General features: G+C 32.1%; 1 protein-coding gene and 1 pseudogene across 1 annotated transcript; both read right to left on the bottom strand.

Annotated features, from left to right (window-relative positions):
- Nucleotides 1–5,852: 5,852 nt before the first annotated feature.
- On the bottom strand, nucleotides 5,853–6,874 carry LOC146935465 (adenylate isopentenyltransferase 7, mitochondrial pseudogene; annotated as a pseudogene).
- Nucleotides 6,875–11,026: 4,152 nt separating this feature from the next.
- On the bottom strand, nucleotides 11,027–12,510 carry LOC146935464 (uncharacterized). The gene is made up of 2 exons (XM_085757628.1): nucleotides 11,364–12,510; nucleotides 11,027–11,154 (listed from the first exon to the last, which is right to left on the bottom strand). The coding sequence occupies exons 1-2, from the start codon at nucleotides 12,474–12,476 to the stop codon at nucleotides 11,116–11,118; spliced, it is 1,152 nt and encodes a 383-aa protein (XP_085613754.1). The 5' UTR covers nucleotides 12,477–12,510; the 3' UTR covers nucleotides 11,027–11,115.
- Between the last annotated feature and the right edge of the window lie 462 nt (nucleotides 12,511–12,972).

Raw genomic sequence — 12,972 nt, 5'->3', positions numbered from 1 at the left:
TGGAAATGGGAGCACATTACCATGGATTTTGTAGGAGGTTTACCCCGTACTCAAAGAGGCCATGACTCCATTTGGGTAATTGTGGATAGGCTAACCAAGTCATCTCATTTCTTACCGGTAAAGTCTACCTATAAGACATCACAATATGCAGATTTGTTTATTTCCGAGATTGTCAAGCTACACGGAGTTCCAGTGAGTATCGTATCAGATAGGGATCCAATCTTTACTTCACATTTTTGGAGAGCTTTTCATAGAGCTTTGGGAACTAAATTAAAGCTAAGCACGTCCCATCATCCACAGACCGATGGTCAATCGGAAAGGACTATCCAAACCTTAAAAGATATGTTACGTGCTTGTGTTTTAGAAGATGGAGGAAATTGGAACCATCATCTACCATTGATGGAATTTTCCTACAACAATAGTTATCACTCAAGTATCGGAATGGCACCCTATGAAGCTTTGTATGGTAGAAAGTGTAGAACCCCTTTATGTTGGGCTGAGGTTGGGGATAAGAGCATCCTTGGACCAGAGATCATCCAAGAAACGACTTTGAAGATTAAGTCAATTCAAGAGAAGATGAAGATAGCTCAGAGTCGTCAGAAAAGCTATGCGGATGAGAGACGGAGACCTTTGGAGTTTTCTGAAGGCGATCATGTATTTCTAAGAGTTACGCCTAAGCTGGGTTTAAGAGGTGTTTTTAGAACCAAGAAATTGAGTCCTAGGTATGTGGGACCGTTTTTGATACTTAAGCGTATCGGACCAGTAGCATATCAGTTGACTTTACCTCCAGCTATGTCGGGATTGCATGATGTATTCCATGTGTCGCAGCTGAAGAAATATGTTCCAGATCCCTTTCAGCCAGCGGGTTTAGACTCTATAGAGTTAAGATCAGATTTGACGTTTCAGCCGGAACCAGAGAGTATAGTAGACCGTGACGTTAAGTCTCTCAGGAACAAAGAGATCCCCATAGTGAAGGTGGTATGGAAAGGATCACCAGATGGTGAAGCAACATGGGAACTTGAATCATAGATATTGAGACAGTATCCGCATTTGTTTTCAGGTATATTTCAAATTTCGAGGACGAAATTTTTTTAAGGGGGGTAGGATGTAATATCCCACTTTTATGAAACGATGATTTATCTGTTAATGATAGAGTAAGCGCGTTTAAGTCTAAGGGTAAAATGGTATTTGCGCACGAAGGGATTATTTAAGGACTTTTAGTCCAAAATTTCCCATAACTCTCTTCACTTTTCTCTCAACTAGAGTTTTGATCTTAGGGTTTGCTGTCAAGGGCTTGAGGTTGTGAGCATATTCTCAAGCTATTTTAAGGTGAGTTCTTAGTTAGTACCTAACCATGGGATGTGTTTAAGCTTGCAAGGAAAAACTATATAATTTGCTAGGGTTTATGTATAGAAAGTTACCCCTTTTCATGCTATGCATCTTTATACTTGTGAATACTTGTTCAATGGCTGTTTTACAAGTTCCATATGACTTTTAGTACCATGATATGTCTTGGGATGTCTTGTATTGAGGTTTTTGGGTCAAAAACACCATTTTTGCAGGTCTGGACTGTCATAACTCGCCACGGCGAGCAAACAGCTTGCCTATGCAAGCAAAACACTCATTCTGGAGTGTTACTCGCAACCAACTCGCAGTGGCGAATTAAGCAACTCGCAGGGGCGAGTAGGTGAACTCGTAGTGGCGAGTAACAGGGTGGCAGCACCCTGTTTGCCCGCTTCAGGCCCTTTTTAACGTATTTCGGTCCAGTTTCTTCGAGCATTCTTTTACAGTAATAACCCCTCAATACATGACTCCAAAGCATGGTCTTTAAAATGTTTTCTTGATCATTCAACAAGTATTTGTAGTGTATACTTAAGCATGGCGTAAGAGGATTATGGCATGAGTTAACCGGGTAGCAAGCAATGATTAATGCGGGAATGAACTAGAGCCTCGATGTAGTTGTCGAGAACTAGATTACTGATTATGTGTATGTGAAAGTGCGATGAATATTTTTCTCTACGCTCATGAACTTATATGTTATTACACCAAGGGATCGATCAAGGATCCGAGTTAAGGAAATTAACTCAAGAGGTTATAGATTAACCATTCATGTATGCATAAGATTATGACTAATACAAGATGTAGGTGTTCGTGTCTCTCGTTATCCACGTCAGGGGGATACGAGAGGTTCTCGACTCAAGGGGAATGATTCAAGCTGCAAGGGACCCGCACGACACCTAGGGAGTCCGATGTACGACATCGGTCATGATGGGAGTGTACTCGGGGTTACTCCACCCGGGACTCTCCGTAAAACGAATCAAGATAATGTTTGATTGTGCAACGCTAACATAATCATTTAAATGAATGTATTCATGCATGATTATGATATGATGTTAGATATGAACAATTATAAAAGATTGCCAAGGACGAACTTAGGTTACCCTATTCATCTGGTATAGGTTGTGCCATGATTTGTTTCATGCTTAGGCTTAGGTGCGTTTATCGTATCTTAGCAAAGCGGTACTAGGAACCCTCGACCTCCATGGCACGTATGATATTAGCAAGCCTATAACAAGTAAGGAGATACCTAAGACGGGTCTAGTTTGCACGACCGTCAAGGGTATATGACCACACACGTATAATCAACCATCAGGTTGTGATATAGACACGTGATAACCATAGGTATCCCCGAGGTTATCACTAGCCTAGGGCTAGGAAGAACTCACTGAGGCATTATGTCTCACCCAACTCATTATATTGTTCAGGTTCACAGGTTTCGCAAGGAAAAGGTAAAGAAAAAGTCTTGGATTGATCGTGACTTCATTGATTCACTTTGATGTAGATTAAAGATGCCTATGTTATATTATGAGACGTGTTGTTCCAACTTTGTATATGTACTTAGTTTGACAAACTTTTGGTGTAATAATGTAACATAGAAACTTTGGAATGTTGATGTATCTAAACTTACGACTTGATGTCATTTCCGTTTGTATAATTAATGTATCCAATATCAGTTTTAACGATTATTTGAATATTCTAGACACTTTCAAATTTAGGCGTTACAGTTAACCTATCTAACACTTCCTCGGTTTCTTTTATACTCCCTCCGTCTCACAATATTAGTCGTTTAAGGTTTGTGCACGATTATTAAGGAAATGATTAATTGTGTTGATTTCAATGGTAAAATTAGATGCATTTACTAAAATGTCATAATTAATTGTAGTTAGTGGAGTAGTTAAGTTGGATGAAATTCAATAAATAACGGTGGAAAAAAATAATAAATGTTGCATTGGTATTATAAAGTGACAATTATTTTGAAAAAAAGAAAAAATGCTAAAGAGACAATAATTGTGAGACGGAGGGAGTAGAAGAAAGTGATTAATAAAAGTTAATGTAATTGGTCCATCTTTTTGAAAAGCAAAAAATTAAATCTTGAGCAACTTAAGGTAGTATGTATTCCTCAACTCATAATATCAGAAAAGTACGTTAATATTTTCATTTATTGAATTATTAAAAAAATCTATCAAATTTTTTTTCAACATAAAAAGAAATTAATCAAAAAAATCTGTCATTGAAAAATGTAAAAGGAGAGTATAGTATCCCTCTAATTTTGGCTGAGTAGTGTGTGAGAGAGCGTTCAATTAATTGCAATGATGATATTGTTAGGTTGAACATATTCACCATAGTTAAACCTAAAACCTAATTGTATATGTGAGTTTCAAGTGATACTTACCATTTCGTCTACGTACAAATATTTGTTCACCTTTTATTGTTCCTATTTTTCTCTCTTTTTTTTTTCTTCTTTTGTAGAGATAGATTAGGCTTATCTTCTTTTAAATTTAGTTCATTCTAGTGGGTTTTGGTTAATATCTCCCACTTTTGTAAGCATTTTTTTTTATTAATCAATAAATTTTCCTTTTATTCAAAAAATAATAATACTATTCGTTCGCATAAATTATAAGAAAATGGTTATAATTTCAACTCAAATTGCATTTATGGATATGAGTGTTTGAAAAAATAAAAACTTCATGAATAAAAGAAAATGTAACAAGGGAATTATTTTTAACATCAAATATAACCGAAAATAAAAGTAGTACATAATCCACAAATACAAGTAGATGATGATAATTTTTCTTCTTTTATAAACTAAGTCTAGAGTTCAGAGTCTGATAGAGTTCAGGGTCTCAAACAATGTTTAGAGTTTAATGCAACGGATATAAAAGTGACAGAGAGAGAAGAGAAAGACACAAATCAATTATCCTAGTTCCTTCCACAATCCGAAAGTAGTCCAGTCCCCCTTGCACTTCCAAGGAGATTTTCACTATAATCCAATATTATTACAAATGCTCAAGCACACAAGCAAGAGGTTTCCTATGCTCAAGCACAAAAGCAAGAGACTTCTAAACAAACAAATTACAAAGAAATATGTTTGGTTTGAACACTTGATATACAATCAGTGGTGTTCACAATACAAAACAGTTTAGATTCTAAGACTCTATAATTTCTAAGATATGAACATTGTTAAGAAATTCTAAGTGTTTGATGCACAATAATTTCAACAGAGTTTTAGCACTATTTATATGTTGTAGAGTCTTTACTAAACTTCAAGTCTTCATTCCTTTATATAGAGGTATGAAAGAGACGTTGTAGAGGTGTCACCACATCAAAGAGTCATTGTAAAAGTTTGATCAATCATCATTGATTTGTTTCTTGATATGGTTAATGTCCTAGGAGGGAATAGTTTGAAAATCATTCCTTATATGGAGAATTAACCAGCAGAGACACAACTGTAGCTTGTACTATGCACATGAAATGTTGGAGTAGTTGAGTAGTGGTTGTATTATTGTCCTTCATTGTCCTTTCTTTGTAGATATTCATCCAATGTCTTCTAATTCTTCAGAAATATTTGTTGCATCAGTCTTATATTCCTTCTGCACATTTGTGTCTTCAAATATCCATTTAACTAACTTCAGATTCTTCACTACAGACTCTGGGTTATCTTCAGACTCTAACAGACAGCTTCTCATGGTCTTCAAACTCTGTCTTGCAACTAAGCTTCTCTTGTAAATTCTTTTGCTCTCATTTATTCTTCCAAAACCAATACCTTGTTTTAAGACTTATAAACTTTAGTTTATGGTCCTGCACACTTGACCAAATATTAGCATATGTAATTGAACTTTTAATACCTTGTTATCATCAAAACTCAAAAAGGCATTGTTAAACACATTTTGTTCCAACACATCTAACTCAGTTTTGTTGTTTGGGTGTTTTTTCAAAAAATATTCGTGTAACTTTCAATTTTACTAGGCATTCAATTATTTGGGTCATGTAAAAGGGAAATAGGCGCATCTTTCATCATAAGGAAGAACTTATCCATTTGTTAGGGGAAAGGGTTAAGCTTCTAGCATATTGGTGGTTTAAATCGAAATATGTTTTATTCAAGGTGGTTTAAATCGAAAAATGTTTTGTTTGATTTTGACTACAATTATTGGCGGCTAAATCATTTCCTTTGTTTTTTATGCGTTAACTTAGCTTTTCTCTTTTTTATTGTTGGTTTCTTTCTATTTCTTTCAATAGTTGTATCATGTAACTTTTAGGTCTCCTTAACGACGTCTTGTGTTGGATGATTTTTTCTGGTTGGTAATATAATCTATTTTAGGGTCTTAAAAAAATTAAATTACAATTCATTACAAGACAAAAAATAACAAACACAAGTATAATGTGAATCTAATCAACATCTATTACTTTTGTATTAAAAAACAAAGGACTAATTTTGCATTCAATTTTTTAATTATATGCATTATTTATTACAATAAGATGACAAATTCCGTAAAATCCCCACCCACCTCAAAATTATTCCTACAGAAAAATTAAACAACAAAATTCATGCATTTCTCATACCCAAATGAAAATTATCAAGAAAAAAAAGTTATTTTTGTCCCAATGTTTCAGACACCATTAGGTGTGTGTTTCCCATTTCCATTTGAATATTTTGCATTTCAAATATAGGGCTTGTCTCCTCTAGAAATCTCTTCACTATCTTCATACTTGGATTAATCACAATCTCTTCATGCAAATGCTGATAATCTTCTCCCCTTAGAATGGCCTCAAAGACCTCTGTAGAATTAATATTGTTTATCACTGATCCAAGCTTATCAGCCATATTTCGGATCTTCGAGAGTTGATTTTCAGCCAATATGAAAGTGTTTTGTTTGGTTTTTGAAATAGCTTCCTTTAGTATCTTTTCCTTTTGAGCATCATTAATACATTCTTTATTTTCTATCTCAAAATAAGAATGAAGCTCAGGAACCCCGATTGCCCTTCTAATTCCTTTTGTGTAATCTGCTCCAGGTACAAAGAAGTCTCTTATCTCATCTACCATCCCTGACTCGACCATTTCATCAACCCTTTTGTCTAAGTATGGACACAGAATAGGCAAAGACACGTCGACCCAAATAAAACAACAATCATATTTTGAATGAAATGAAATGGTTGGGTCCTCAATTAATTTTTTTAGGTAAGAATTTGACCCTCCTACAATAATAGGTAGGTGTCCATTTTCAGTTATGAGATTTAAAGCTTCAAGCACGTGCTTGCAAAAATCATCCACGGTGAAATCATAATCAGGATCGTCAATGATGCCTAACATATGATGTGGAATTGAATGACGTTCAGATTCTTGTACCTTATTGGTGACAATGTCAAGGCCTTTATAGACTTGAATTTTGTCTGAATTGATTATCTCCGATGGGAATTGAGTTCCTAACTTGATGGAAAGTTTAGTCTTCCCAGTTCCTGTTGCCCCCAATATAAACAAAACCTTCTTCTTTTCTGTTTGGGTTGATGTAGTCAAAGCCATGAGATTCTTTTGGTGTAATATCTGAAGAAGAAAAAAACACATAAAACGTAATGAAAATTAGTAAAAAATAAATTTAAACTTGAATCGAAATGCATTATTTCTAGCTATCTAATTGGTGAAAGGGAATGAGTTATACCAAGAAGAGAGTTGATATATAATAGTTGAGAACTTATCGTTTGTATTTATGTTTTGTGATGAGTGAACTGAACTCAACTCTTGTATATATATAATGCTCTCTAGGAAATCATTGAATATGTTAATTTTTTTTAAGAGATAAGATAGGAAAATTTATAGAAATAATTTTTATTTAGTAACTATCAAATATTAATTAATATTGCAGTCAAAAAATTTGAAAAAATAATATTATATATCTACTATAAATGTGATTATAACCTTATATATAATTATGTTTACCAACTTCGTATATAAAATTTAATTAAAAAAATCAGAAATTTTAAGAGTATGGAATATATATAATTGTTTTGAATTCGGTCAATGGTCATACAAAAGATAATTAATTCATTCTTAAAGCTCTCTAGGAAATCATTGAATATGTTAATTTGTTTAAGAGATAAGATAGGAAAATTCATAGAAATAATTTTATGTAAATAATATTATATATCTACTATAAATGTAATTATAACCTTATATATAAATATGTTTACCAACTTCGTATATAAAATAATACAAATAAAAATAATAAGAATTTTTTAAGAGTATGAAATATATATATAATTGTTTTCAATTCGGTCAATAGTCATACAAAAGATAATCAATTCTTTCTTTCTAGCTATTTTTTTCTTTTTGAACAAATGTTTTCTTGCTATCTTGTTAGTAAGGATGTGAATTATTTCAATAAGAGGGTTTATTGAGACTTTGTTGTCAAGGTATAACTTCGTTGGTGAATAATATATAAATTAATTTAATATTGTCTGAGATGAATGAACTTAATTGTTCTCTAAAAAAAAAGAGTATGCATTTGGTCATATTGTTTTAAACGAAGTCGTTTATTTTAAGTACGCATTTGATTCTAGCAAGTGTCCTTTGTAAAGCATGATATCATTTTGAGGATGCATGAACTTTTTTATCAAATGTAAAATACTTAAAATAAAAAAAATCCTCTTTTTTATGAGTAAAAAAATTTCTTGGCATAATGCAATTTAACCCTCCTATTTTGATTAATTTTGAATTTTAACCCCCTATTTTAAAATATAGAATTTTAGTTCACCAATTTTGTATTTTTTAGAATTTTGCTCCCCAACCACGTTTGAACTCATTTTTTTTGATGCGATAGTGCTTACGTGGATTATATCATATTTTTTTATTATCTACCTAATTAATTAAAATTAAATATTATTTTATTCGTTGTTTATTAAAATTCAAATATTTTGAATAAAAAAGCACTTGAAAATTGAAAAATAATAAAAATCAGTATAAAAAATCAAAAAATATTAGAAAAACAGGTAAAATATCATAAAACCAGTAAGTAAAAACAAAGTCAATAGAATCAAACCCTTTATTTACTTTGCAATCAAATCAACTCGTTTTACACAATCAATTCAAACTTGTGAACTTCTCCCAATTTACAGTTTTAATTTATAAGTTTAGTAAATTGTCAAGTATAAAAACAACAATTTCAGGGGAGACTATAACTTACTACTTAATACTTGCAACGATTTTGTGCACTTGCCAAATTTATATTCAACCATTAAGATCAAGGGAAATACCATGTTTTAAAAAAGTTTCAAAACATTTACAATACGCTTTCAAGTTCCTATAAGATAATAATCTTAGCCTTTCAATACTAAACAAAAGTTTAACTTTCAAAGGTGTACCATTAGATAGAATTACAACTTGACCCATCAGATATTGTTTGTGTTTATGAGCATGTAGAGTCGACTTGTCACATTCTTGTTAGATTTTCTCTTTTAAGCCGGGTATGATATCATATATTGAAGTGGCGAATTAATAAAGCATACCCATTTTAGACACATATAAACACATTTAATATTAAAAAGAAAACGTTCAATTCCTTAAAAAAACCTTCAATCAAAATCAACTGAACACCATTTATCACAAAATCTAACGAGATAAATAGAACAAAAAAATCTATATAGTTTAATATAGTTTCAATTAATTCGTTATTTTGGTTATCGTATAGTTTCAATTAATACCAAGCTCTAATTTGATTACATCAATATAAAAAACTTACATTTATTAAAAATAATTAATTTTTGAAACACTCATCTTCGGTCCCCGTGAGCATAGCTCAGTTGGTATGGAAATTACATAATATATGCATAGGTCGGGGTTCGAACAACATACTCCCTACTTCTTCACATTTAAAATGTATGAGCTGTAGTCACTCGGCTACTTGAACAGAACAAAAAACACACATTATTCAATTTTGATTACTCCAGTCTGTGAGGTACATGTTGGTGAAGCTCTCGAATTTTTATCAGCTTTAGAATGGGTTCATCAATTACATTTGGGACATATTGATTTTGAGATTGATACCAAAAAAGTAGTGGATATATTTTCATCTGCACATCAGGATGTTACAGAGTTTGGGATGATTATTCGTAATTGTAAAACTATCTTTGAACAATATTATGTCAATTCTAGTGTTGAATTTGTGATAAAGAGAAATAGGCGCATATTTCATCATAAGGAAGAAGTTATCCATTTGTTAGGGGAAAGGGTTAAGCTTCTAGCATGCAGGTGGTTTAAATCGAAATATGTTTTGTTCAAGGTGGTTTAAATTGAAAAAAGTTTTGTTTGATTTTGACTACAATTATTGGCGGCTAAATCCTTTCCTTTGTTTTTAAGCTTTAACCTAGCTTTTCTCTTTTTTCTTGTTGGTTTCTTTCTATTTCTTTCAATAGTTGTATCATGTAACTTTTAGGTCTCCGTAACGAAGTCTTGTGCTAGATGACTTTTTCTGGTTGGTAATATAATCTATTTTAGCGTCTTAAAAAAATTAAATTACAATTCATTATAATGTGATTCTAATCAACATCTATTACTCTGGTATTAGAAATCAAAGAACTAATTTTCCATTCAATTTTTTTTTATTTGATGCATTATTTATTACAATAAGATGACAAAATTCGTAAAACCCCCAACCACCTCAAAATTATTCCTACAGAAAAATTAAACAACAAAATTCATGCATTTCTCACACCCAAATGATAATTATCAAGGAAAAAAAGTTATTTTTGTCCCAATGTTTCAAACACCATTGGGTGTGTGTTTCCCATTTTCATTTGAATATTTTGCATTTTCAAATATAGGGCTTGTCTCCTCTAGAAATTCACTATCTTCATACTTGGATTAATCACAATCTCTTGATGCAAATGCTGATAATCTTCTCCCCTTATAATGGCCTCAGAGATTTCTGTAGAATTAATATTGTTTATCATTGATCCAAGCTTATCAGCCGTATTTCGGATCTTCGAGAGTTGATTTTCAGCCAATATGAAAGTGTTTTGTTTGGTTTTTGTAATAGCTTCCTTTAGTATCTTTTCCTTTTGAGCATCATCAATACCTTCTTTCTTTTCTATCTGAAAATGATAATGAAGCTCAGGAACCCAATAGCCCTTATAATTCCTTTTGTGTAATCTGCTCCTGGTACAAAGAAGTCTCTTATCTCATCTACCATCGTTGAGACGTTCAATTAATTACAATGATGATATTATTAGGTTGAACATATTCACCATAGTTAAACCTAAAACTTAATTGTATATGTGAGTTAAACCTAATTGTATATGTGAGTTTCAAGTGATACTTACCACTTTGTCTACATACAAATATTTGTTCAACTTTTATTGTTCCTATTTTTCTCTTTTTTTCTTTTCTAGAAATAGATTAGGCTTATCTTCTTTTAGATTTAGTTCATTTTAGTGGGTTTTGGTTAATATCTCCCACTTTTGTAACCTTTTTTTTATTAATCAATAAAATTTTCCTTTTATTCAAAAAATAATAATACTATTCGTTCACATAAATTATAAGAAAATGGTTATAATTTCAACAATCAAATTGCATTTATGGATATAAAAATCAAACATTGTAATTTGTTTTTTGAAAAGCAAATATAAACTTTATTCAGAATAAATAAAACAAATACAAGTAATACTCAATCAAATAAAAAGATAAGATCACCCGCTAAATACCATCAACTAAAATCAAATTCATTTGTTCAAAAAAACTAAAATCAAATTCAAAGGGACAACACCACCAGCTTCAAGAACTTCCTTTTAGTGTGGAACGGGAAGTCGCTGAAAATATCCTAAATTCTGCAATGGAAACAAGAAAGATAGTTAATTTAAAATCTTAAAAATATTGAAGTCTAAAACTACACTATTAATCCTCAAATCCAACCATCCATCTAAAATTTATTGTTATTAAAATATGATCAATTAATTTTGTTGGATTTGTGGCAAGCTAGTAACAATGAAATTAATACCAAAGAAATTAATAAAGTAAAATTAGTGCAATAAATTACCTTCTTATCTAAGCAGCACACAAAAGGGGCAAAGCAATCAAGCAAAGGATGTCCACAATTTTTAATATAATCATACACAATTTTGTTGTGTTCTACAATCCCAGGATCTATGATATCCATATGGTTATCTTCGAGGTCATAGAAGTAAGAATAGAGGACAGTTCCACGTTTGAAATATACCACTTCATGGTATGGGTGAAAGGATAACAATTTACCATGTGTATTAAGAGGCCCCAAAAACCTATGTTGGATGGTACCCATCTCTTCCCATGCATAAGAAGTAGCATTGTTTGTTACACATTCTATGAGTTTAAAAATCACAAGATCCTCGTTTCTAGACAAGACCAACAAGAGCTTGTCGTCTTTAGAACTTACATCCCAATGTGAGTCATCCAAAATACAATGAGGATGTAGTGTTATTACCTCAATTTGGTCCGAAACATTCTCCTGAGGATCAACTTTAATTTTCACTAAATACCCCGACTTGGTGAGCCGGTAAATAGACCCTTTAAAGTAAATTGATTTTTTTATCCAATCAGACTCATAAATGTATTCGGGCAAACTAATACTCAATGTAGTCCAATTACCAGTCATGGAGGAGAAAATATTCACATGACGAAGACCTTGAAAACGCACAATCTTGAAAAACCAAGATTCTGCAGGGTCATATGCCAGAGCAGCATATGAATACGCTCCAAAGGTTTGTCCTGTGGGCTTCATAACAGCCACACATTGTTTTGTGACTGGATTCAGGACATAGTAATAATAGACACCACGCAAGATGTTGGTAGCCTCACCATCATTGTGGCAAAACAGTAGTAAGCCATTGCATGTGTTTATCAGCTTTTTGGGTTTTGCCCTAGAACACATAACTAATGAGCACCAATTGAATAATTGTTCCAGCTCGATAAACGGGTTAAGTAAATTGCGAGCAACAACAAACGGTAGTAATGGGTCTTTCTTTGGTAAGGTTGTGTTTAGAACGCGATTACGCCATTCATTCGAGACACACATGGCTTTTGATTGATCCTTCAACGACAACCTACAAAATATTTTCGTTTGAATCTTTATGGGGAGATTGTTGAAGAAGGACTTGGGCTTCCTTTTCCCCATAGTTCTCTTTTTTTTTAACAACCCAACTCTTCATTGAAAGGATGGTAGTGAGGTCTCTAATGCTGAAAGATATGATTCTTATAGAGGTGAAACAAATAAAATGTGATAGATATGCTTGAGAAGAATTTCGGATTAGGAAAAAGAATATAATTTAATATGAATTAATTGCAGGTTCATTTAACATGAATAAATTAATTTGAGACAAATTATTTTAATTTTTACATTGTTTGACTTTGTTTGTAATTTATTATTTACATTAATTAATATTGGGTAGTGTTAACTTGTGCCCTCAGAGCACATGTTAAGAATCTAAAAATGGAATTAAATAATCAATTTTGTCTTGAAAAGATAAGATTTCAAATTTCAAGAATATTGAATGCACAATTTCCAATAAAATATTTCTATCTTTGGCTTCTTAACTTGTGCCTTGAGGGCACAAGATAACATTTCCCGTTAATATTTTATGCACCACCTATTAATATTTTTGTTTTTATTT

The sequence above is a fragment of the Medicago sativa genome, chromosome 3 (genome assembly GCF_051527215.1).
Source record: "Medicago sativa cultivar Bolivia chromosome 3, Bolivia_mono, whole genome shotgun sequence".
NCBI classification, from domain to species: domain Eukaryota; kingdom Viridiplantae; phylum Streptophyta; class Magnoliopsida; order Fabales; family Fabaceae; genus Medicago; species Medicago sativa.
Note: the sequence above shows the minus strand (reverse complement) of the source record. Positions and strands in the feature narration are given on the sequence as shown.

Excerpts from the sequence above, each read along its gene's own strand:
- LOC146935464 (XM_085757628.1), bottom strand. The coding sequence starts at position 12,476 with ATGGGGAAAAGGAAGCCCAAGTCCTTCTTCAACAATCTCCCCATAAAG. Across the intron at positions 11,155-11,363 it reads TGTGCTGCTTAGATAAGAAG|AATTTAGGATATTTTCAGCG; the intron begins GTAATTTATTGC and ends TTTCCATTGCAG.